Below are 23,467 nucleotides of genomic sequence, written 5' to 3'. Positions count from 1 at the left end.
GCATATATTTTCTGGTACTATTCCCTGCCATGTGCTTGCCTTTCAACTTTACTCTCACATGCCATATGTTTTGACCTTGTAAATAGCCACATTGTAGCTTTGGTCCTGATCCTGTTCTTCCTGAGATTCTGGGCCGCTTTTTACCAATAATGACCCAAATTACATTTTGGCCGAATATCCTTTACATTAAAATGAGTATTGGCTCCTGTAAGACACAGATACAGGTTTCCCTCAATTTACGTGGGTTCTTTATATGCAAATTTGCTCTTATGCGATCAGCATATTTAGATGCGTAATTCATTATATGTGAGGTAAATTCATTCTTCTGCGATCAGCATAGACACCCCTCCCCACCCCACCCCCGCCCAAGCAAGTAAGCCTGGGGGGAGGGGAAAGGGCCGTGGGCCCACTCATCCCAGCCCTAGCTGCAGCAGCCCCGGGAGCGGCCGCCACCAGCTGCCTGCAGCTGCTGGGCTGCACCGTGCTCTGCCTGTCCCCCCTGTGCTTGGGCATTGCTTGTCTGCACTCACCTCTGCTCCTGGGCTGCGCCATGCCCTGGTGCAGGCAACTGGTGTTGGCTGGTCCCAGGGCCACTCCAGCACAGGCTGGTGTGAATGCATACAAGCAGAGCCCCAGGCAGCGCAGGGCGCTGCTTTCACCCCAGCCCCAGCTGCAGGGGTCCTAGGAACAGCCGGTCCCAGCTGCCTCCTGCAGGAGCTGGGCTGAGTGGGGAAAAGCAGAGCCCTGGGGGGTTCGGGGCATGGTGCAGCCCAGCCGCTGCAGGCAGGGGCTGGGGTGAGTGCCTCTCTGTTCCCTCTGCTTCACTGCCTTGTGCAGCCCTGGGAGTGGCACCCCTCTCTCTGCCCCTTCCCAAGTCCCAGCCTCCCTCCCTTCCTCCCTCCTTCCCTCACTCCCACAGGAACCTATTCCTATTTGTTACATTGTAAAGTGTGCTCCCTTTATGCAAATTCAATTTATGTGCCCTTCTCCAGGAACGCGTGTACCTTATAAATTGAGGAAAACCTGTAATCAAATGTGATTATCATAGCATCATCAATTGTCAAGGCAAGAGGCCCAGGCTGCAAGATCCAAAGAGTTTTGCTTTCAAGTTGAGTCACCTGTCATTAGATTTGTTGTTTTAAGATTATCAAATATACTCCCTGTAATATTATCTGTGTTTCAGAGCAGTTAGTGAGTATGAAGTATTGCAACCTTCTGAAATACCAAAAGTAATAATCTCTGTGTTTTGTTTGACAACTGTAGTCTTAGAAATACTGTGAAAAATTGGCAAAAAATTTATTTCTGTAAAATGCATGAAGGTGCTTTTAACCTTTCCTGGCTTTTGTCATAGTGATTCAGGTAGTTTGTCTCTTTTTTTATGCCTGCTTTTTTGGACAAGGATGTCAGAGATATGAGAAGTGTGATTTTAGGCCATTATTCTTTTGACAGGAGACAGTAAAGTTATATATAATAAGATAAAGTATAGTAAAGTATAATAAGATTACCTTTTTTTTCAAGTGGCAACTTAGCTGAAATCTCTTTTCAAAATTATATAACTCAGTTTAGAAATAAAAAACTGAAAAAGTACAGATAACCATGCACATAAATGAAGGTAAAACTGATAGGACATGACATACTGGTGCAGTGAAAAAGAAAGGATCAGCTTGTACTAGATGAACTATAAATTATATAATTAGCATTCGTTGTTCCAAATATTGTGGAATAAAAAGCATGAAATGAAATATGTAATGAAATTTCAATTTTCAATACTTCCAATTTTGCAATACTTCAGGACAAAAGCTGATATGCCCCAAGTCGAAATAAATCTAATTTATTAGCTGTTTATGCAATAGTTGATGATTGAGGGATAATCCAGTTATATAACGTAGGGGAAATATGATAGACATCAAACCTAGCAAATTATCTAAAATAATTAACAATATTTCAGTGGAAAATTTGGTTTAAACTTCTCAGTCATGGTTTTGTACTCTGAATAAAAGCATTAGGAGACACTGGCTAGAGGACTGGATTCTTAGCTCTTGTAGCTAATTAATGGAGCTACCAGTCATAATAGAAGAACCACAGTCAAGAAAGTTTATCAACAGTCAAGCTCCAGATTAAGAGAGTGGACTCTTAAGAATGGAACAAACCCCCCCCCCCCCCAAAAAAAAAAACTAAAAATGGGATGAAAAAGAAATGAACTATGAAATTTGAAACTTATAATTCCTAGGTAATTACTGGTGTCAACCAGCTCTGAGCTTGCTTTATTCAGATGATGTAGTATGACCAGTTATTCAACTTACCATGACTGATGAAAATTTATGAATATCAAAAGTCTTCTCGCCCTCCCCCATTGGCTTCTACATACGATCCAGACTTTCAAGTACCTGAGAATTGGAATCGTGAAGATGACTAAATGCCATGCAATTATGTTGTGCTTGTTATCTCAGCTACTTGGTATTAGGCTGGTGGAACATTTCTAATACGATGGAATGAATAAAACAAAGGTTCAAACATTTAATTTTTCTAAATTGGACTAAATTATTGTGATTACTTTAGTCCCAGCAAAAGAACCCTGTTGCTGCTTTTCTTTACATGAGATCTATATCTATATATTACATGAGATATTTAAAAGTGTACACCTACTTGTGTTGTACATAAACTGAATAGCTGAATTTGACACTGTGCTTGCACACATTTCAGATTTTTCAAAAGGTGGCAATTGAGATGAATGGAAGATTTGTGCATCTAAATAAAGGTGCAGAAGCAACTGTGAGAGCTTGGAGATGAGGTCATTTGGTTAATACAAGTGGGCAGCTGCATTTTCATCATAATTAATGTCCAGTTATATGCCTAGATATGTACAAATAATCAGGGTTTATTTTAAAACTCTGTGGTCCAAATGCTACCATCACAGTGTCTGAACAGTTCTTATTAACTGATGAGTAATATGGTAAAAAGAATCATAGAATCCTAGAAAATTAGGGTTGGAACGGACCTCAGAAGGTCATCTAGTCCAACCATCTGCTCGAAGTGGGACCATCCCCAACTAGATCATCCCAGCCAAGGCTTTGTCTAGCTGGGTCTTAAAAACCTTCAAGGATGGAGATTTCACAACTTCTCTGAGTAACATTGTCCCAGTGCTTTACTACCCTCCTAAGTGAGAAGGTTTTTCCTAATATCCAACCTAAACTTCTCTTGCTGCAAGCTGAGCCCATTGCTCTTTGTTCTGTCATCGGCCACCACTGAAAACAGTTTAGCTGCACCCTCCTTCAAATCCCCCATCAGGTAGCTGAAGGCTGCTATTAAATCCTCTTTTCTGCATAACTGCTGCTTAGCCAGTTGGTCCCCAGTCTGTACTGTTTCATGGGTTTGTTCTGTCATAAGTGCAGGACTTTGCACTTGTCCTTATTGAACCTGCATAAATTGCTTTTCATTCAATCCTCCAATTTGTCGAGGTGTCTCTGAATCCTAGTTCTACCCTCCTGAATATCTACTACTTCCATCCGTTTGGTGTCATCCACAAATTTTCTGAGGGTGCAGCCATTCCATCTTCCAGGTCTTGATGAATACTGCAAATAATAAGGTTTTCCTTTCTTCTGTTTTAAAACTGAGAAGGTTCCAGGATCCTTGACTTTGCACAGCATTCAGATGCAAAACAGGTATGTTACACAAACAATTTCTTTAAATTTGATGGGTTTTTTATGTTTTAACATGGTTCTTGTTTTTAAGCTTCAATCACAGAATTCATGTGCTGCTGGGTAACTTTACTCTGACTGCTCTGAATGAAAGTGAAGACCTTTTACTTATGCTGTCAAAAGGTGTTTCTAGAATCAGGTACCCTTCATGGTAAGAAAGTAGGGTTTTTACAAGTGTAAATACAACCACTGATATCAATAAGTGGAGAATTCTAATCTACTAGTATTTGTATCTGTTTTGCACAGAAGAGATGACTGCTTACAGTTCAAGGTAGTAGAGAATTGAACCCTTGCCCCTTAAGGGTTTAGAAAATAACCCCCTGTACTTGTCACTGAGTAGCCATCTGCATCAATTAAATTGTAGATTATAGCTGTAATAATGATGTAGTAGTGGGTTACTTCAAGTCCTATCAAAACAGATTGCACTGTGTCACAAAATAGTTGTGTATTTGTTGGACTCTTGATCTCTTGAATTCAGAAGGCAACCTGTGTGATCACTCTGTATTTTTTTCTAAACAGCCAAAGGTTATAATTTTAGAAGAAAAGGGATTTTTAGAGGTGTCATAAGTAAGTTTTACAGTCATTTTGATATAATGCATGATATCTCACACTTCTCTGTTTAGTAATTATGATGATAACACTATTGGATATATCAGTAATTGAACAGTAACTTTTTGTTAATATTGGTATGTGAATTTCTAACTCTGTTCTAACACCTCAGGGCTGACAGTGTTGTAATCTGTAACCTGCACCATTTCCATCTCTTTTTTGCTTTGGTATTTCAGCTTCCTCCCTTTGTTTTACTATCATATCCCTTAACAGAAGAAGAACTTCTAGCAATTCCCTGTTTCGTACCGTGAAGGTGGGAGGACTTGATTCTAGAAAAACCTTTAGATCATAGAAGTGAAAGGTCTTTACTTTCATTCACAGCAGTCAGAGTGAAGTTACCCAGCAGCATGTGAATTTTGTGATTGATGTTTGAAAACAGGAACCATTTTAAAATAGGAAAAAAAATTAAATTTAAAAAAAATGTTTGTCTAATATACCTGTTTTGCATCTGAATTCTCTGTAAAACCAAGGATTCTGAAACCTTAAATAATCTTAACATTTCAGTGGTGTAAATCTCTTGTCCCACCTCTCATGATCATTTTGACAGCTGCCTCTGTTGTATCCACAGAACATCTTCATTTCTCACTTAATCTTCTTTGTTAGAATTATATATTATGTTAAGGTGAGATTAACACTTGGATAAGGAGTGTTTTACCTGGAGCACCTCATTTCTGTTGCATCATTTTGGAGGATATAGTTTGACACAAATAATAGAGACAGATCCTTTAAAAATATCAGAACAAAATGAGGGGAGGGACATGTTTAATACTGAGTTGTCATTGTCTTTGTATGGAAGATCCCTGGTGCTAGATGATTCTGTTCCAGATTGAAACCAAATATTGTCTCACTCTCAGTTTGATCATGAAATTTACACAGGACAAAAAAGTAACAGGAAGTACTTGCTAATCCATGTACTACATTAAAAAATTGGTCTGCTGGCACCCTGACTTCTATGTAAAGAGACTAGAATATTTTTAATTACCTGAAGATTTTGAGGAGCTCAATATGGAGGGTGGGGGAGCAGACATGGAGGGAGACAGCAAAAGACCACTTGCATACTGTGATGCAGAAGAGATGAGTAAAGTAATCCTGAAGAAAGACAATCATTTAAGGTATATGAGTGACAGATTTAGGTTTAAATCTGTAGGAGATATACTGTGAGAGAGAAAATTGCCTTGAAAAAAATAAAAGCTATATTGGTGATGAAGAGGAACATAAAAAAGAAAATTTTATAAAACAGCACATTAAAAAGTCAGAGCTTATTACGGTGAGAAGCACGCTCAAACCTGAGGGAAAACATTTATCTCAGCAGTTACTGCATCTGAACTAAGGTTTAAGAATTTGGTTAAAAATGCAACATTATTGTGAAAAAAAATTGGATCTCTTTATCCCACTACAGTCATGGACCTTGCCCCATGGTGATGGTGACCACCCTCTAACTGCAAAGCACAGATGACTTGCTCTAGAAAGTTTACTTTTCAAAGGAAAAAATGAGGAAGCTAAAACTGGTGACCTTGTCTGAGATTTCTGGTTTATTTCCCCATTGTTTAGAGCTAAGGCTAACTTTAAGAGAAATTCACACACAAAATATATGGGAAAGAACAATTAAGGCAACTAAGAAACTTTAACTGTCTTTTCATTCTCCAGTACATCACTGACACATTCTTCACCTGAATTCAATTCTAATTTTTTTTTCCTTCTTGGACTGTTCTTGTTTTTTGTTTTTAAAGTAAAAAAGCCCTACAGTAATGTTGCCATGTGAGAGGCTAGTTACTGAAAAACATTTATCATCAATATCACTATTTTTTTTTTTTATGTTGAGTATCGGATTCACTGTTTGCATTCTAGTTTATGCTACTCTGAAGCAGAAATGAACCAGAGTGGACTGACAACTATCAGGCTCCACATTTCCTCATTTCCTTTCATATGTATGGACATCAACTCAGCTCCTTCTCACTTCTGGCCCTACAATACCCTATTTCCATGCCCAAATTTTTTCTCTCCTGACCTGTTTCATTTACTGATGAGGATTTCTGGTGAAATGGGTAGTTTTGGAAGTAAATGTTCAATATAAAAAAATAATGTTCTACAGAGAACTTCATAAAGAAGAGTTAACCTTTTTTCAAAATGGCAATTATTTCCATTTGTCCCCAATCCCTTTAAGACCATAAGCAGGCATCCGGGAAGACAGAGGCTCTATCAAAAAAGCTATTACCGTTTCAAGGGCAATTTACATTAATTCCAGCAGGAAATGGTAGCTTGTCATTGAAGAAGGGGCCGTGATATTCTTTGTGGATAGTCGGTGGCTTCAGCCCCTGTGGGGAAAATGAAGATCAAACTTCTTTAAAAGGGGCAATTCTTTATTAAATTCTCCATAGAAGATTATTGCCCTCAGCTGTTTGTGGGGAAAAAAACTCAGTTTGAAAGAATAATGGCAAAAATTAATGATATTTTTTAAAAGGTGAAATAATCCTCCTAAAATGCAAATAGACTTAAAATTTCAGTTAATTTTAAGTTATATGGGAAGACTACAGATTAGTAAAATGAAAAACCATCTACTTCAGCATGCCAAATTTCTTAAATGGGCCCTTTTAAAGAATATAATAAACTAATTTAATTCGAACACACAGATCTATCTATCTATTGTTCTGAGGGATTTAATTCTGGGGATATTGCACTTTATGCAAAATAGTTAAAATTGCTGTAAATGCTTGGTTTACTTCTGCATTAACTAATGAATGGATGATAGATGGGACATAGCATTGTAGTTATATGAGCAATATTTTAACCAATAATTTCTTAGTGTTATATTTAAGCATTTGTTCAACAAATGTGAGGATGTTTGGTGTTCTAAAATACTGCCTGTTTTGATTTATGTAAAGGTTCATTGATACCAGCTCTCGAAGGAGAAATGCCAGCAATCAAAATTCCGTTAGGTTTTAATTTCAGGCAATCAAAGCATCATTGAATATATGAATATTTTAAATTAAATAGGACACTCAGATCTAACTTTGGTGCTGTTAGGGAACTATCCATGGTTCCATGTAAAATTAGTGTTTTTTGCACTTTTGGCAACACACAATCAATTTGGAGATATTTATTGGTATTATAATAAAGGTAATTGGGTTATTTACAGTGTATTGATGTGTTGTCTATAACACACTATTTTAATTTCTGCCTAGTTAACCTGCAGTAGAAACATTAGTGTGTAAACTCCTTAGGGCAGAAATTGGTTATGAATTTATTTTTTAAATTATTTGCCATTTGGTGTCTGCAAGCCTTGACCCCAACCAAGGCTCCATTGCATCTAGTCAGCGTAAGAAAAGAAACAGTCCAGGGGAATAGCTTACTTAATAGGAAATTCAGGCAACGCATAGGAGAATTGGAACATTTTCGCTGTTTTGTAGGTGGGAAATTGAGGCATAAAAATTGCTATAATTTGTTAAAAGTCATGCTGAAATCAGTCCAGGAGCTGAATTTATATCTGTTGATTTCTGTCTGGTACCTTTCCAACACCAGTGTGCCTGACCATAATTTTATGTTCAGGTCAGGATATGGATCAAGTGACATCAGCAATCTTATTTCTATGAATGTTTCAAAATATTTTTCATAACTGAATTTTGATCTTGTTTTGGGGCCTTTGGACAGTCATATAAAACAAATAATACAGTGGCCATAGTCTCATTAAACTGTGTAACATATTAAATCTCAAAATAGGCAAAGTTTCCTATCTTTGCCAGTTATTTTGGAATAATAAAAATGCAGTGCAGACACTGAGAGGCCTCTAATCTATGTCTAACAAGCACATTAAATGAAGCTGAAAAGATAGGGATGGGGAAGACAGGGTTAAACAAAGATAACGTGAGTTGTATTGTAAATGAAGCTAAAGTGTTGATGTTTTTAAAATGAGAACCTGGCAGCATAGAGGTAGAGTATATTTCACTGGACAAAAGGTCAACTTTGGAAAGAAAGGTGGGTGCAGTAGGTTTTGAGTAATACCATGACTGCATAATTATCAGGAAAATTACTTTCTCTGATTCCCAGTCTTCTCAGCTCATCTTAAACCTATGAGGAGAAAACAATTTTTAGACAGTTGTTTTCTGCAATGTCTTTAACTATACATGAAATGACTACGAGCAGTTGTCTGCAAGGAATTAATATTCGATATGTAGCATTGAACATTCAATGGCTGGAAAATGAAACTCTTTGCTTGAGCCAAAACAATTCCTACTCCCCACTCCCACACTATTTTTTTTTTTTTTTTGCTGAACCAAAGTCCCCTTCAGGTTGACCCAGACCAACAATTTGACTTTTTAGCACTGCAAGTGAATCAATGCATTATTTATTTACATGGTTGTAGGGTACGTCTAGAAATGCAATTGGAAATTTAATGGCAGCTTCTGCAGATAGCTATGAGCTACCTTTAAACTAACTAACTCAGCTATTGGCAGCTGTGTAGCCATTGCCGCACTGTGGTCAGTGGGAGCTAAGCACGGGGATATTTACCTAGGTTTTTGACTTGGTCCTGTACCTTGTGCTGCATTCCATGTTGCCACAACTTCACTGTTTTCAATACCCAGCCCAGCTAGTCTAAAGGTAACTCAATATCATGAATTTGATGGACAGCTGCACTCAGAATGCACATATAAAAGGGGTGTGGTTATTGCCAAAATGTATGCATTTTAATTATGGAAGTGACTGGAGTCCTGTCATAGACGGGTATAAACTGTTCACAGAGAACAGGCAAGGGAGAAGAGGAGGAGGACTTGTACTTTATGTAAAAAGAAGCTGTATGATTGTTCAGAGCTCCCGTATGAAACTGGAGACAGGCCTGTTGAAAGTCTCTGGGTTAGGGTTAGAGGCGAGAGCAACCAGGGTGATGCATGGTGTCTGCTGTAGACCCCCAAACCAGAAGGATGAGGTGGATGACAGCTCATTAGAAGTTTCCTGATCACAGGCCCTGGTTTGCACGGGGGACTAAAATTACCCTGACATCTGCTGGGAGAGCAATATAGCAGTGCACAGGCAATTCAGGAAGTTCCTAGAGACTGCTGGGGACAACCTTGTGGTGCAAGTGTTGGAGAGGCCAACTGGGGGCTGTGCTCATCTTGATCTGTTGCTCACAAAAAGAAAGAATTGGTGAGGAATATGAAAGTGCATGGCAACTTGGGCAGCAGTGACCATGAGATAATTGAGTTCATGATCCTGAGGGAAGGAAGAAAGGAGAGCAGCAGAGTAAGGACCCTGGACTTCAGAAAAGCATACTCTGACACTCTCAGGGAACTGATGGGCAGGATCCCCTGGCAGGCCCGTCTGAGGGAGAAGGGAGTCCAGGAGAGCTGACTGTATTTTAAAGAAATCTTACTGAGGGTATAGGAATGAACCACCCCAATGGGCAGAAAGACTAGCAAGTAAGGCAGAAGCTACCAGCTTGGCATAGCAGGGAACTTTTCAGTGAGCTCAAGCACAAAAAGAAAGTGTACAAGAAGTGGAAACTTGGACAGACATCTAGGCAGGAGTATAAGAGTAGTGCTCAGGTATACAGGGATGAAATCAGGAAGGCCAAACCACAGTTGGATTTGCAGCTAGCAAAGGATGTGAAAGGTAACGAGAAGGATTTCTATAAGTGCATCATCAACAAGAGGAAGATCAGGGAAAATGTGGATGCCTTACTGAATGGGGGAGGCAACCTAATGACAGGTGATGCAGAAGAGACTGGTGATCATTTTAGAGGTCAGGGTGTAACTGATTTTTACTTTTCTTCACTTTCAGTGGCAGGTAAGAATTTTACACCTTTCTGAGTATCATTCAGCTGGAAGGAAAGAATTGAGCAATGTATGGGAGAGCTGGATAACATAATTTGCTTGACCAATCACAGTATTAAAATGTAATTTAAAAAGCCCATCTTTGAGAGGTAGAAATTTTGCTTTCATCTCAGTCCCTGATTTGCTTGCTTTTTTATGTATCTGGTGAACATCTGTATGTTGTCCAAAATAATCTTTAGAGTAATATTCTATTCTTTTCATTTACCTAGCCCTGATCCAGGAACCAGCAATATTGAAGTATGACTGATATATCATTACAGAATTCCTTTTAAAAGTGGGAGGACTTTTTTTATCCTTATTCAGGATGACCTTATCATGCATACATAGGAATAAAATAGACCTTACACATCCAAGCACAGATTTTCTGTTACCTAATTTTGTAGTATATTAGTTTAATTTAGAAATAGCTTACAAATTAATGTCCAATATAAACAAGTTCTGCAGACAAGTTGTAACTGTTGTTTAAATATACTCCCTTCTATGAAAAAATGCGGACTGCTTTTAACAAACTGCTGTGTGATTTGTTAGAATTGTTATGTGATTTTTCTCTTTCCTAAGGATAGAATTCCCCAGTGGAAATTTTGTTGAATTAAGAACCAAAAAATCTGGGACATTACCCTTGCTGTTGTTCACAGGTGATTAATGTGCAGATTCTGTTTGTGCAATTTTATCATCACAATCTGAGAACTATCAGCAATACCTCTACTAATTATTGATGCTCACTGCTGAGAAAAATTGCATAGGTGGTAGATACTAGTTAAGATTAGGGTGACCATATGTCCCAGTTTAGCTGGGATACTCCAGGATTCCATAGCCCGGTCCTGACAGGTGGGTCAAAACTCCCAGGCAGGTGTATGGTGTGGAGATGATGCAGCATGGTGCACTAGGCAGGCAGGCAGGCAGCCAAGCACTGCTAAGGTGTTCCCTGTCTATTTTGAGTTAAATAACTTCTTTCACACTGCTGGCAGGATGGGGTTATTGAGAACACAGGAGGGTTAGGTTTCTTATGTGAGCTCTGGAACATGGTCACACTTGATCTCAGAACATTAATTACAGAAAAGGTCTGGGTTCACACCTGTAGCTGTAGCCTTGGGCTGGAGAGAATATGGTCAAACTGCTTCATTGGGATGATGCTTGTGGGAGCTGTTAGTGATGGAGCATGTTCAGCAAGGAAGGAATCTTTGGACTTTCCAGCTGTGAACTCTGAGTTTCCAAAGGCTTCATGAGCCGGCCAGTTTTAGGTAGATTTTCATAGGTTTAACAAAAGGCACAACCCTGACATTAGGGTACCTCAAAATGCAAATTTGTGATCTAAAGTGAAAAAGTGTGAGTGTTCCTAAGAAAAAGACACCAACAGTCAGATTTGGAAAAATATTTTTCTCTAGGCTTATTCTCAGAAACAGCTGAGTTTTTTGGAATTATAATTTTTTCCCCCCCGCCAAAAAAATGGTGTGAAGCAGAGACCCAACATAGAAAGTTTCACTTCAAATGCTTTTTCTGGCAGAGTTTACAGTCAACTGAAACACGGGGCCTTATAATGGCAAGGGTTGGGCAGCCCTATTTAATGGAGGCTGCTACCAGCCCTACCTTATGTATGTGTATTGCAGATGGCAACATACCAGCTGTATTCTAGGGGCATTGCATTTCATTGCTTATTCAATGATTTAATGAGGCATTAGAGTATTTCTTTCCTGTGCACTGTAAGAAAGCAGCCTGCTAGAGTATAAAATGTATGAGGCTAAATCCAGAAAGCTTGAATTTGGTAGAAATAAATGGGACTTCAGGCACATGTTTGAAGTTTCTTGAACTAGCCTTGTAAGGTGCTGAATATCCTATACTTCTGCTCAGTTCAGTGGAAATTTGAGGTTTTAAAGGGCTGGTCTGAGCTCATTGAAGTCAATGGATAAACAGCCTTAAAGGGAACTAAGCCACTTAGGCTCTATCAACACATTACAAGTATTGCACTGTTAACTGGTTAATTGTGCAATTACCAGGAGAACAGCTATACATGCGAAGTAGTTATCACATAATAAAAGGCTTCAACCATCTATAAAGTTAGACATTTAAAAGGTGTATTAACTTTGTAGCTGGTTGCTATTGAGCTTTAATTTGCATGGTAGCAAATTACTATAATAAGGTATCATCTACACATGCAGATAAGGCGCAGTGGGATCTAGTATGCAATTCACACAGTCACGCCTCTACCATGCGCTAAATCACTTCCTCCTCCACCTCTAAATCACTTCAGAAACCTACTATTTGAACTACAAAACTACAAACAACAAGTGGCCATTACCAGACGATGATTCACTCTAGGGAGAACTGAATCATTGTGGGCAGGTGGTGTCTGACACTACATACAGACAGGATATATTCTAGCAGGAAGAATGAGATAGATGACTTAAATCACTATTTCTGGTTTTGTTCATTCTTTAAAGAAATGAAAGGAAAATTGATTTCTCCATTAGTGGAAAATATTAAATATTGAGCTAATGAAGATTAAACAGTGTGTTCCTGTCTAACAATTTACAGCCTGTCTTATACTTCCTAGTTTTGAAACTTAGGTTTGAAAACTCTGTATCTTTTTGCTTTTTTCAAATGTATATTGTCATTGTCTGGTTTTAGGAGACTTCTGTACATAGCACCTTTAGCTCCATTTAGCTTCAAAATTTCAGAGAAGAGATGGAATGGTATGTGACTGATTTGGAATGTATTAAATAGGTCTTCTTCTGTGGACTTGGTTAACCACAGGGAAAATGGAGCCTAGGTACCTGTTGCCTGAAATAAGACATTCAAGCCAGGACACGTGATGACTATATGAAAATTTGAGAATTTTTAGAGCAGGGATGATGCCTTCTTTATGCTTTTTTCAAAGCTCTAAATTTTACAATAAATAACTTTAAATAATAACACTGAATTTACCAGGTTTTGATGTCACCATGTTTCTCTAAGGCCCTTGGCCCACGTTACAGGTAAAATATGATTAACCAGTTAATCGCATCTTTTATAAAGTTGTTACCCAGTGACATGTTCATGCAATTAATGGTGTGATAAAGTAAGGAATAAGGCACAAGGTTATTGGACAAAAAATATACACTAACTTTGTAGCTGGTTCCTATCACACCATTTATTAAATGTGTAGTCAGGCTGTAAGGCTTTTTATCTCTTTATTTACTGATCATATAATTGCTAAAAAGGAATTGTGTGTGTTGCTTGTTTCCTGTCTTATGTCAGGGAAAGTAGCAGGGTATCATGGAGTATAACATTGGGAAGACAGGGAGCTCTGCTGAGGTTTGGGGCATGGGATACTGTGGCGTTTGGATACTCTTCATTTTTCCAGAATTCTCTCCTCTCATGGGCTAGGGACAGACATTACACACAAATTGATTTAAGTGATCAGAAACTGTTTTACATCTGCAACAGAACAGACATTCAGTGCACATAAACCAGTTTGAAAATGGCTGAAACCAGTTGAGATAAACCTGGTTGAATGACCCTGATTTGGGTCAAACCAGTTCAATGCAATGCCTCTCCTAGATCCCTTCCTGGTTTAACTTAAACCAGAGTCCCCCAGAATCCCAGATGCTTTGCAACTGTGGGCAAGGCTCTCTGGTTCAGAGCAGGGCTGACCCCACCCCTCTGCTCTTTAGCTGGAGCTCTGGGAGGGACTCCGGGCACAGCAGTGTCTTCCTGGCTTCCCTCTGCCCCAGCCCCCTCTTACCACTCCCTGCTCAAGCAGGGATTCCCCCACTGTCCTCTCCCACAATACAGAAGCTAGCCAGCATGTGGTATGCTAGCTAATGCTGAGAGGTGTTTGTGTAAGGCAGACAGGACAGTGTCTGCTTAGGGCATTTTGCAGCTAATCAACAGGTCAGCTATTAATGTCCCTCCATTCATTCCCTGGAAAAAGTTGTTTAAGAATAGCTTGAAATAATGTGGGAAGCTTTTGTTTTCTTGATGAGCTGCCTAACACTATGTTAGCAACTCCCTGCTGGCTCCCTCACTGGTGAGGAGCAGTGGGGGTGGGGGGGAAGGAGGAGAACCCCTCCCTAATCATAGCATCCTGCTGGGCCAAGCCATACCCCCCTCAGCTCAGCACTGTTGAAGTGAAGGGAGGGCTGCTCTAGCACACCCTGGCTTCTAGCCTGAGCCACTGCAGGCATGTGCCTACAACTCTTCAGTCCAGAGGGGATGTCTGGTGCACCAAACTGGATTTTATGGTTCAGAAGTATGCTTCTAGTCCTTCATTCCTTTGTCTAAAGCAGTTTTTGCAAACTTTGAAATGTGGCTATTCCTTTTTTCACTTGCATACTTTGCATGTTGAATGCACTTTGAATTGACAACAGAGGGTGGCAGTTTTTTGGGTTTATTGGAATCAAGGCTTTGTAATTGTGAACTCTTCAGGTGCAGAATATGAAAATGCAGTGTAAATGGTGCATACAATTGTTAATGAATCAATCCCTTATTATAATTAAGGAAAACGATTAATTGTTTTACCATAAGTGCTGCAAATTATTTACATTACACTTTTATTCTGGTAATAGAGTAATAGAAGGAAGGGCAAGAAAAAAAACTGAACATAGCTATAATACTTCTATGGCTTATAATTGAGTACAGGTATGAATTCAGAAATTACAGTATTGATTTCAGTGCTAGCCAGTTAGACCTTTAATAGGAAAATTTAATCTTCATGCCTTTGCATGTAATTTAATTAGAAATATTTTCTGAGATTTTCTTATAAAGGTAAAGATTGAAAATATAATTTGGCATCTTTTTAAGGCATTTTAGGATTGTTATAATTGCATGCTAGAACCGACTACATCTATAGGTGCCAGAGTTTTCTTTTCATATCTTTGTTTTTACGTGGTCAAAGTAGCCTATTTGTAGTTTTGGCGGCAGGAGTTCTCCATGTTGATGATTTCTGACAGTACATTTTGCAAGACTGGAAGTTGGGAAGCTTTCTCCTTTCCACTTTTGGTAGATGGACGCCGGAGATATATATTTTTTACTACTTCTTGGAAATAATTTGCTAATTTCAAACAGTAGTGAGGCATCTTAAAATAGACATTTGTTCCCCTTTTTCCTCTTGATTGTAATTAAAATTCCAAAAAAAAAAAAAAATCAGTGTTAAAATCACAACTGCTTTGGAAAAGCAAAAGGATTTTAACAGCAGTTCCTGCTGAAAAAGATAGCACATATTATTGCAAAGTGCCTTTTTCCTGGTTAAATGTATGGATCAAAAGTGCCTTTGTCCTGGTTAAATGTATGGATCAAAATATCATGGTAGAAGTGATTAGACCAACTTGATTTTTGCAAAAAAAAAGGTCTTTATTTGCAAGCTTTTGGACACAAGCACCAAGTGGTACTTTCAAGTACAAGGTGGTAAAACTTGCTTCCTTCGTATAAAATTATGAAGAGTTTATTAAAAAAAAATCAGCTAAAGTTCAGTATCTTCCATGTGTTGGGTACCAGGGTTATCTGTATCCAGGTAATCTGCCTAAAATGAACTGTTCCAAACAGGAGATTTTGCCACACCTTCAACTCTTCTATGAAATACGAACTTTCATTTCTACCTAGGAGAACTTTTATACTCTTTTCTTCTACGCCTGAAAAAGGGTGCTTGTACCTGAATGCTTGCAAATAAAGATATTTTTTTGTAGAAACGTATTTGGTCTAATAAAAGATATCACCTCTACCATGAGTTCTGATTCTTTTTGACTCTAGACCAACTACAACCTGGATACCTGGATCAAAATATGAGTCTCATAAAAAAACACAGCTTAAAGGATATAGTGACGCAATGCAGCAGCATTAAAACTCCCTTTGATTTATAGATTCTGTCTTTCTGTGCCATCAGCTATACAGCCTTAATGTTATAAGTGTCCAAAAATTGGATGCAGATCTGTATGTATGTATTAGAGTCAAGTTTCTCAGAAAAACAGGTTTTGTATTAAATTCAGGATCAGGTAAGGTCTGTTTTTATGGTCTGGCTTTGGTGTGTTCCGTCATGGCAGGGCTCTCAGGAAAATAGTTGATGAGAAGGTCAGTTGATTTCATGGGGTTTCTGTCACATTCTGCTAAAATCCCCTGGGACCAGATCACACAAATTTAATGCCATTACACTTAATTAGTCTCAAACGCGAGGCCAACTTGTTATCTAAATGAGGAAAAACCATGCTCTCAGTCTTTTTCCAGCTTGTATACTGAATTGTATTGTCTGCAGTTATTAATGAAAATGTTATTTTCATATTCTCAGCCTTATTAGTCTTTTCTCTCTCTTTCTTGTTGTCCTCTTTTTGCCAGTATTAATACAAAATGTTTGTTACAGTAGCATAACCTAATAGTGCCACCTATAAGAGTAGGTACATTGCATCAGCACGGATAAGTAATTTGTATGATCTGTCAATTTTATAGGATGCACAGAATTCCCTGAGTATGACTGTAAATTGCATCCAACTGGAGGGCCTGGTGGCAATGCGGTGGAGCTACTTGTGATGAGGTAGCTCCTATAAAATACAACAGTGTTGCAACCTCCAGAGTAAGGCGAGTATAGGATACTTACAAACCCTACCCTCCACTGCCTTGTGGGTACTTCTTGGTTGGAGAAAGGCTAAGGGCTATCACCCTGACACAAATGTTCCCTTGCTGAAGTGGTAGGTAGTCAGTAGCAGTTATTGTCTGTTGCTGTCTGGCAGAAGCTACAGCCATTGAGGCATTGAATGTTTGGACTCAGATAGAAAGCTCAATTGGAAGCCCTTTTGGTTGTTTATAGTCAAAACTCAGTTATTCAGTGTTGTTCAGGAGGACCTGATCTAGAAAACTGGAGGCTAGAGGACACATTGTTTAAATTGCATGCAGCAAATCATAGAGAACAGGTGAGGTGATAACTAAGGTGGTTGAGGAGAGACAGTTGCTAGCTGAGTTCTATTGTAGGACCTTTAATAATAGTGGTGTATTTAAAAGAAAATGCAGTACAAAATGATCGTAGAGGAGAAATGTACTGCTTCAAAGGTTGGGACAACAGGAAGGAAAGATTAAATGATCATGTGTTGCTCAAAGCTTCAAGTGGGAATCTGGATGGGAAAAAGTAGTCAGAAAGAGATCAAATAAAACTATTTGATTTCTTTTTTAAAATCCTTTTCTGACAAGAATGGAATGGGCACCTCTCAAAGCCCTCCAGTAGTCAACATAAGCAATTTCAGTTGTTTGGTGATTTTTAAACCATAATTATATAATTTTTTTGGAGTAACATTTGCTATTAGAAAGATGAACGTTGTGATTCAAATATGTCCAATTAAGGATGTTGACACCTGCCCACTATGTGTGGCAGCATCCAAATTCTAGGTATCTAGCCCTGGAATCCAGAAGTAAATACCTAGACTAATAATATACTCCCTGAAGGTACTTGAGCATCTCAGGGAAAAATGCGAAGTGAGGAGCTGCCTAGAACTAGCTGATAGAAAATACTTAATAGAGGGCTATTCTGAATCCCCACTGCTCTGGGGTTTAGATGTTTCTGTCCACTTGGGATCCAGAGCCTCAAACCCTTCCCTGAGTGTAGGTACCTCCAACTAGTCTGTGAAAGGACTGAGCAGAGCTCAGGATTACGGCTATATTACAGATGAGGAACGGCTATATTACAGATGAGTTGTTGGAGAACTTGCCCAGGAAGTGGCAAAACTCTACTGGATGCCCTGCATTTACCCTTGTCTGCAGACTCATGGCCTTCCTTTTCATGTGGTCAGCAGCTCCTATGGTGATATTTCTGGCCAGGTTTTCAAAAATACTCTGAAATTCTGGCCATTTATTTAGTGTGTCTAAATTGGCAATGGATTCTTATGAAAATCTGTTTGAGAATGTCCCAGATCTTCAACTTTCCCTCCAGTAAACTGGGTATAAAATCTGCATCATGTATGTTGTACAGTTTTTCATAGATTTCATAGACATTTGGGCTGGAAGGGACCCTGAAGGATCATCAAGTCCAGCCCCCTGCCTAGGGGCAGGAAGTCAGCAGGGATCATAGAATCCCAGCAAGATAAGCACCCAAATGTGTCTTGAAGGTGCTGAAGGTTTAATTCTTTTGATGTTTATATAATATTTTTTTGTTATCAAATAGTACCATTAATATTGTAATGAATTATATACTAAAAAACCACTTTCTGTTAAACAGTTTGAGCATAATTGCTTCATCCTAACTGAAGATTCTGTATTTTGTTTTCCAGTAAACAAGCACAAGCCATGGATTGAAACTTCGTACCATGGGGTCATTACTGAAAACAATGACACTGTCATTTTGGATCCTCCCCTTGTTGCTTTGGATAAGGATGCCCCAGTTCCCTTTGCAGGTAGGAAAATACATTAACAGGGGAATTCAGTTTGTTGACTATGTGATGACATTAATAGTGATTAGCTGTAAGCATTTTGCATGTAGCACCATGTTAGTATTATTTAAGTGACCTGTTTAATACTTCTGGATGAGGACATATAGGACTTGACACTTAGACCCATTCTACTTGAAGTGAGAGGTTTTTTAAAATTAGTCTTTCTTCTTCAATTGTAGATGCAGGGCATATTACACACAATATGATGCAGCAATCTTGTTCTGCCAGTATTTTTTTTCTTTTTAAATGAAAACCTGGAGGACATGTAAGGTAATTTCAATGTACTTAATGTAAGGCAATTGCTCTGATTACCTAAATCAGTCTAATATAGCTCAACTCATTTATGACATTTATGTTAAAAACTGGGTATAGGCTAAACTGGGTAAAGAATATTTAAAGAAGCTTGCATTCTAATAGTATTTAGCACTTGATAACTGTCAGAATCAAGACAGAACATTTAATGGAAGTTTTCCAGATTTCTGGTAAGATTGCTTTATAATAGATATATGCCATATTGAGGTTTATACCTATATTAAGCTTTTTTTTTGACAGTCTGTCACATTATGAGCTATTTAAGCAGAAAAATAGCTCTTTTGCACATCAAGTAACTAATCTGTTCTGGTCCTTGTTTCAGTAAAAAAAAAAAGATGAAAGAATAATAAGACCTGATGGTGGTATAAAGATTACAAAAATATATACTTATTAAAATTATGTATTTTGTATATAAAATAGAGCTGGTTTTTTTTCTGTGGGTTTCATCCCAAGTGCACACAAGCATTTTTTTTCTAAAGTGCAGGATTATCTTCGATTATTCTTAGTGCCTGACTTCAAATAGCATGTATTTATGAATCATGATCAGCCATTTTCTGCCCTAATATGTGCTGATGTGCTATGTTAGGCTTCATGCCTGTAAAACAGAGATTGTCAGATGTTTCTATGCTGCAAATTCCATTTTAATAACAAGATTTTCTTATGCCCCATCCCTCCCCTTTGCAATTCTTGTAGTTGTACTGGATGCTCCCAACCCATTTGCAATCACATAGTTCCCCTGTGGAAAAGTACTGTCAAGAATGTAATGTGTCTTCAGCTGATTTTAATATGATGTAGCAGCTGGAAATGAGGAAGAAAGCCAGCATCATGAATTATCAGCCTGCAGCCTTTGGGTCACAGATTGAATGGCATATTATGCCAATCTGAATCTTTTAGCAGAATCAAGAAATTAGTGATTTTCATGCTTTTCTTGAAAAATAATATTCTATAAAGTATAGTATTTGGGTTCCAAAGGAGGTAGATAGAGACCTTTAACAAATTAATAAGTCATTTCTGACTGGGAACTGTTTGCTTAATTAGACAAGGAATAATTCCATCAAAGATTCTTTAGGGCCAGCAGTCACTGATTCTGGTATTGGTGTTTTTTACAACAGAAGAATATTGTTGATTCAAACAAAATATTTTTGTAGTATTTGGGTTTTCTGTATTTTTTTACTATTTTTAAATATTTATCTATGAGCTCTTATTGCCTTTGGAAAAATATGGAAGTGGATAATCCATGGTAAGTAGCTACCTGTGAGTGATGTATGTGAGGGTTGCTCTTTAGGGGTACCAATTTTTATGTAAAATTAGATCTCTTTTTATATGTGTAGATTATTCAGTCTTCCAGCCATATGTGAAAAGTAGCAATAAAATCCAGTGTGCTATAAACCTTTTGCACCCTATAACTGCAACTAATTATTTAGGAATAAAAGATGAGCTAGAATGGAAAGAATCCAAGATGTTTCTTTTAATGATGTTTCTTGATATTTCTATTAGCACTTGTACCCTCTTTCATATTTACTCTACATACTTAACAACTACAGTCATGTGTATTTTTGTCACTGACATTTTGTCAAACTCACTGCTGACTGAGGATATTCTAGTTAAACTCTTCAGTGCTTATGGATATTTTGGTTCTACAGGTAGCAATCAATGTGTGTTTCAAAGTGACTGTGATTTACCCATGCCATTTAAAATAATACTTTGAAGGAATGAATCAGAAGCTTTCTCCATCATGTAGGCAGACAGGTTTCTACAATACAGTTGATACTGAGGGCTGGGAGTTAGCACTGATTTTTAGTGTATTTATTCATTTAACATATTTGCTAATCCTTTTGCATTATAAAACATATTCAGTATAAACAATGGGTAGGAAACCTTGCTTTAGGCCTTCTATCTTCATATTGTCACAAGTTTATGTCCAGGTATTATGTTATAATTGGCATTAGTATAAATAGCCTTATAATATATTTGCACTCTTGTCCATCCAAAGATCTGTATCCCTTGATGAACTGTCCTTTAATAAACTGTACTCTAAACTTCCTTTTAAAGAAATGAGAGCCTAGATTCCTTGAAACCTTTGAATAAACAGTTCTCCAGTATTGCATTCATACAAAAAATGTTCTCGCCATAAACTGTTCTGAATCCAGTTTCCCTGGTTCTTTTTATAGATACTGAAACATTTTCTGCGAAGCCTTTATGAGTGTGTAAAACTATGCAACGGTATTTGAAATGAAGAATAGAATTGGTTCTGGACTTATTTTCTTCCAAAGAACTTTCCCCCAAATCACTGTCTATGTAGCACTAATATCTGAACTTCATGTCATAGAATCATAGAAAATTAGGGTTGGAAATGACCTCAGGAGGTCATTTAGTCCAACTCCGTGCAGGTCTTGAAAACTTCCAATGATGGAGATTTCACAACCTCTCTGGGTAACCTGTTCCAGAGTTTTACTACCCTCCTAGTGAGAGAGTTTTTCCCAATATCTAACCTAAACTTCCCTTGCTGCAACTTGAGACCATTGTTTCTTGTTTTGTCATCTGCCATCTGTTATGTTGTATAATCTATTACTACATCTAGGACTGTCTTAATGGATGATGAATGAGAAGGTCTAGCTGCTTGGAGAGTTCATAAAATGATGTTGTATCATCTTGGATTTTATTTTATAGCTTGAATGTTTCAAACTTGGAGTCCTAGAATACATTTCTGGTAGGTACAAACTGAAACCATATACTGGTACACTAAATGAATATTCTTAAAGGTTGTACTAGAGATTTTAGTATCTTATCCACTGTACACATAACCTCCCATCAATTATATCATAAGCTATTAAAAGTGTGTTCCAGTGTTACAGTCTTAATGTGTCATTACTTATTTTTTTCCACATTTATTTGCCTAAACCACTTTGCCTTTAGTTGCTACACCTTTATTCCCAACAATTCTGTTCACAACTACATCACCCTCCTTCCTTTTTGTTGATTCAGTTGTGTACCTTCAGTTAATACTTCCTTCTCTTCAACTAGCTGGATCTAGTCTAGATTTGATCCATGTAACAATCTACTGTTTATTTACTAGCAGAATTGTCATTCACAAATCAAACCCATAGCCACCTAAAAAAAACCTCTTTTTTACAATTGCTGTTATAGATTATTGTAAGTTATGTACGACTGTAGCAAAAAATTCTCTAAAATCAAGCTAAATTATGGGCCTTAAATCTGAGTTTTTAGGTATGGAAATCCCATTCTGGGAATTCATACTATGTACCTTTGATCACAGAAAATTTCTGCATGCCTTCTCTTAGTTCATGATCAATGTTTCCAGTATTTTCTCCTATTGTTTTAGTTAAACATAGCTAAAACATTTGTAGGGTGTTGGGATCTTTCCTTAAGAACCTCTTGCGTAACATCAGATCAGCTTTGTAAAACATCTACCTCCAGGAGACAAGTTCTGTATTACATTTGTACACAGCTATGTTATGCTCAGCTTTAAATTGTTCAAAGTGAGCTAAAATGAATTGTGTATTAAATATTTTCCTGAATTAAGCTGCAGTGCTTACCATAGATTTCTTGTAGACCATTGCATTGGTCAGGGTTTGAATAATTTTTAAGACTGAAGCATTTATTCCTCAATCCTTAGTTATATGCTCATAGTCATATATTTTTGCTCTGGTTAAAATTCTTTCTGTGTGTGTCTTGCTTTTCAGAAGTCTGGAAGATGTTCCATATAGCTCTAGAGTTGAATTGTTACCATTGAAAAATTGAGGGGAGTCTTTCTAGAGGACTTCATCATTCAATAATGAGCCACAAAAACAATAATAAGCCTCAGTAATCCAGCCACAAAGAAGTTTCTTCCTGGAGAATGCTAGAAAACCAAGTTCCCACTGTGATTTTTTCCCTTCTGGATAACTTGCCCTGTGAATGTGAAGCAGGTCATATAGAGTAACAGTTTCCATCAAGCAACTTTACCTGTTGATTGATGAAAACAGTATCTGACAGGGGCTTATGGTACAACTGAGAAAGCACAGCTCCTGTATGTTAAAACAGCCTTTTTTATGTCCAAAATTACATTTGGGGCTCAGGAGAGAGTAGCTGCAGCTTCAGAAACAAGAGCAGTTGCAGTGATGTAAAGGCTGAGAAGGAGCCACACACACCTAAGTGAGAATTCCCAAGCTGCAAAATGATACTTGACCTTCATCCGCAGGTGCTGAGGGAATTGGCTGGTGTCATTGCAGAGCCATTAGCATGGCTGTTTGAGGACTCCTGGTGCTTGGGCCAAGTCCCTGAGGACTGAAAAAGGGCCAATGTGGTCCCTATTTTCAAGAAGGGGAGGAAGGAAGAGCCTGGCAACTACAGGACAGTCAGCCTCACTTCTATCCTGGGGAAGGTCTTCGAAAAAATTATCAAGGGCCACATTTGTGAGAGCCCTGCAGGGGAAGTGATGTTGAGGGGTAACCAACACAGGGTTGTGCCAGGCCGATCCTGCCTGACTTACCTGGTCTCTTTCTATGACCAGGTAGCAAAAGCTTGGATGTGAAGGAGGAAGTCGATGTCATCTTCTTGGATTTCAAGAAGGCCTTCGACACTATGTCCCACCCAGTTCTGGTGCACAGTCACATGGGTGGCAAACTGGCTCCAGGGGTGC

At 38.2% G+C, this 23,467-nt stretch overlaps 1 protein-coding gene across 1 annotated transcript in view; it reads left to right on the top strand.

The window, feature by feature from the left end:
• The first annotated feature begins 17,556 nt into the window (after positions 1-17,556).
• CLSTN2 (calsyntenin 2) overlaps positions 17,557-23,467 on the top strand; it is a 715,806-nt gene continuing 709,895 nt past the window's right edge. The window contains exons 1-2 of the mRNA XM_019503079.1: positions 17,557-17,563; positions 18,355-18,477. Of these exons, the coding sequence (XP_019358624.1) occupies positions 17,557-17,563; positions 18,355-18,477 (130 nt within the window). The remainder of the gene's footprint in view (positions 17,564-18,354; positions 18,478-23,467) is intronic.

The sequence above is a fragment of the Gavialis gangeticus genome, unplaced genomic scaffold (assembly GCF_001723915.1).
Source record: "Gavialis gangeticus isolate Ggan-Ray unplaced genomic scaffold, GavGan_comp1, whole genome shotgun sequence".
Lineage (NCBI taxonomy): Eukaryota > Metazoa > Chordata > Crocodylia > Gavialidae > Gavialis > Gavialis gangeticus.
The sequence above is the reverse complement of the archived record's forward strand: the minus strand, read 5'-3'. Positions and strand labels throughout refer to the sequence as shown.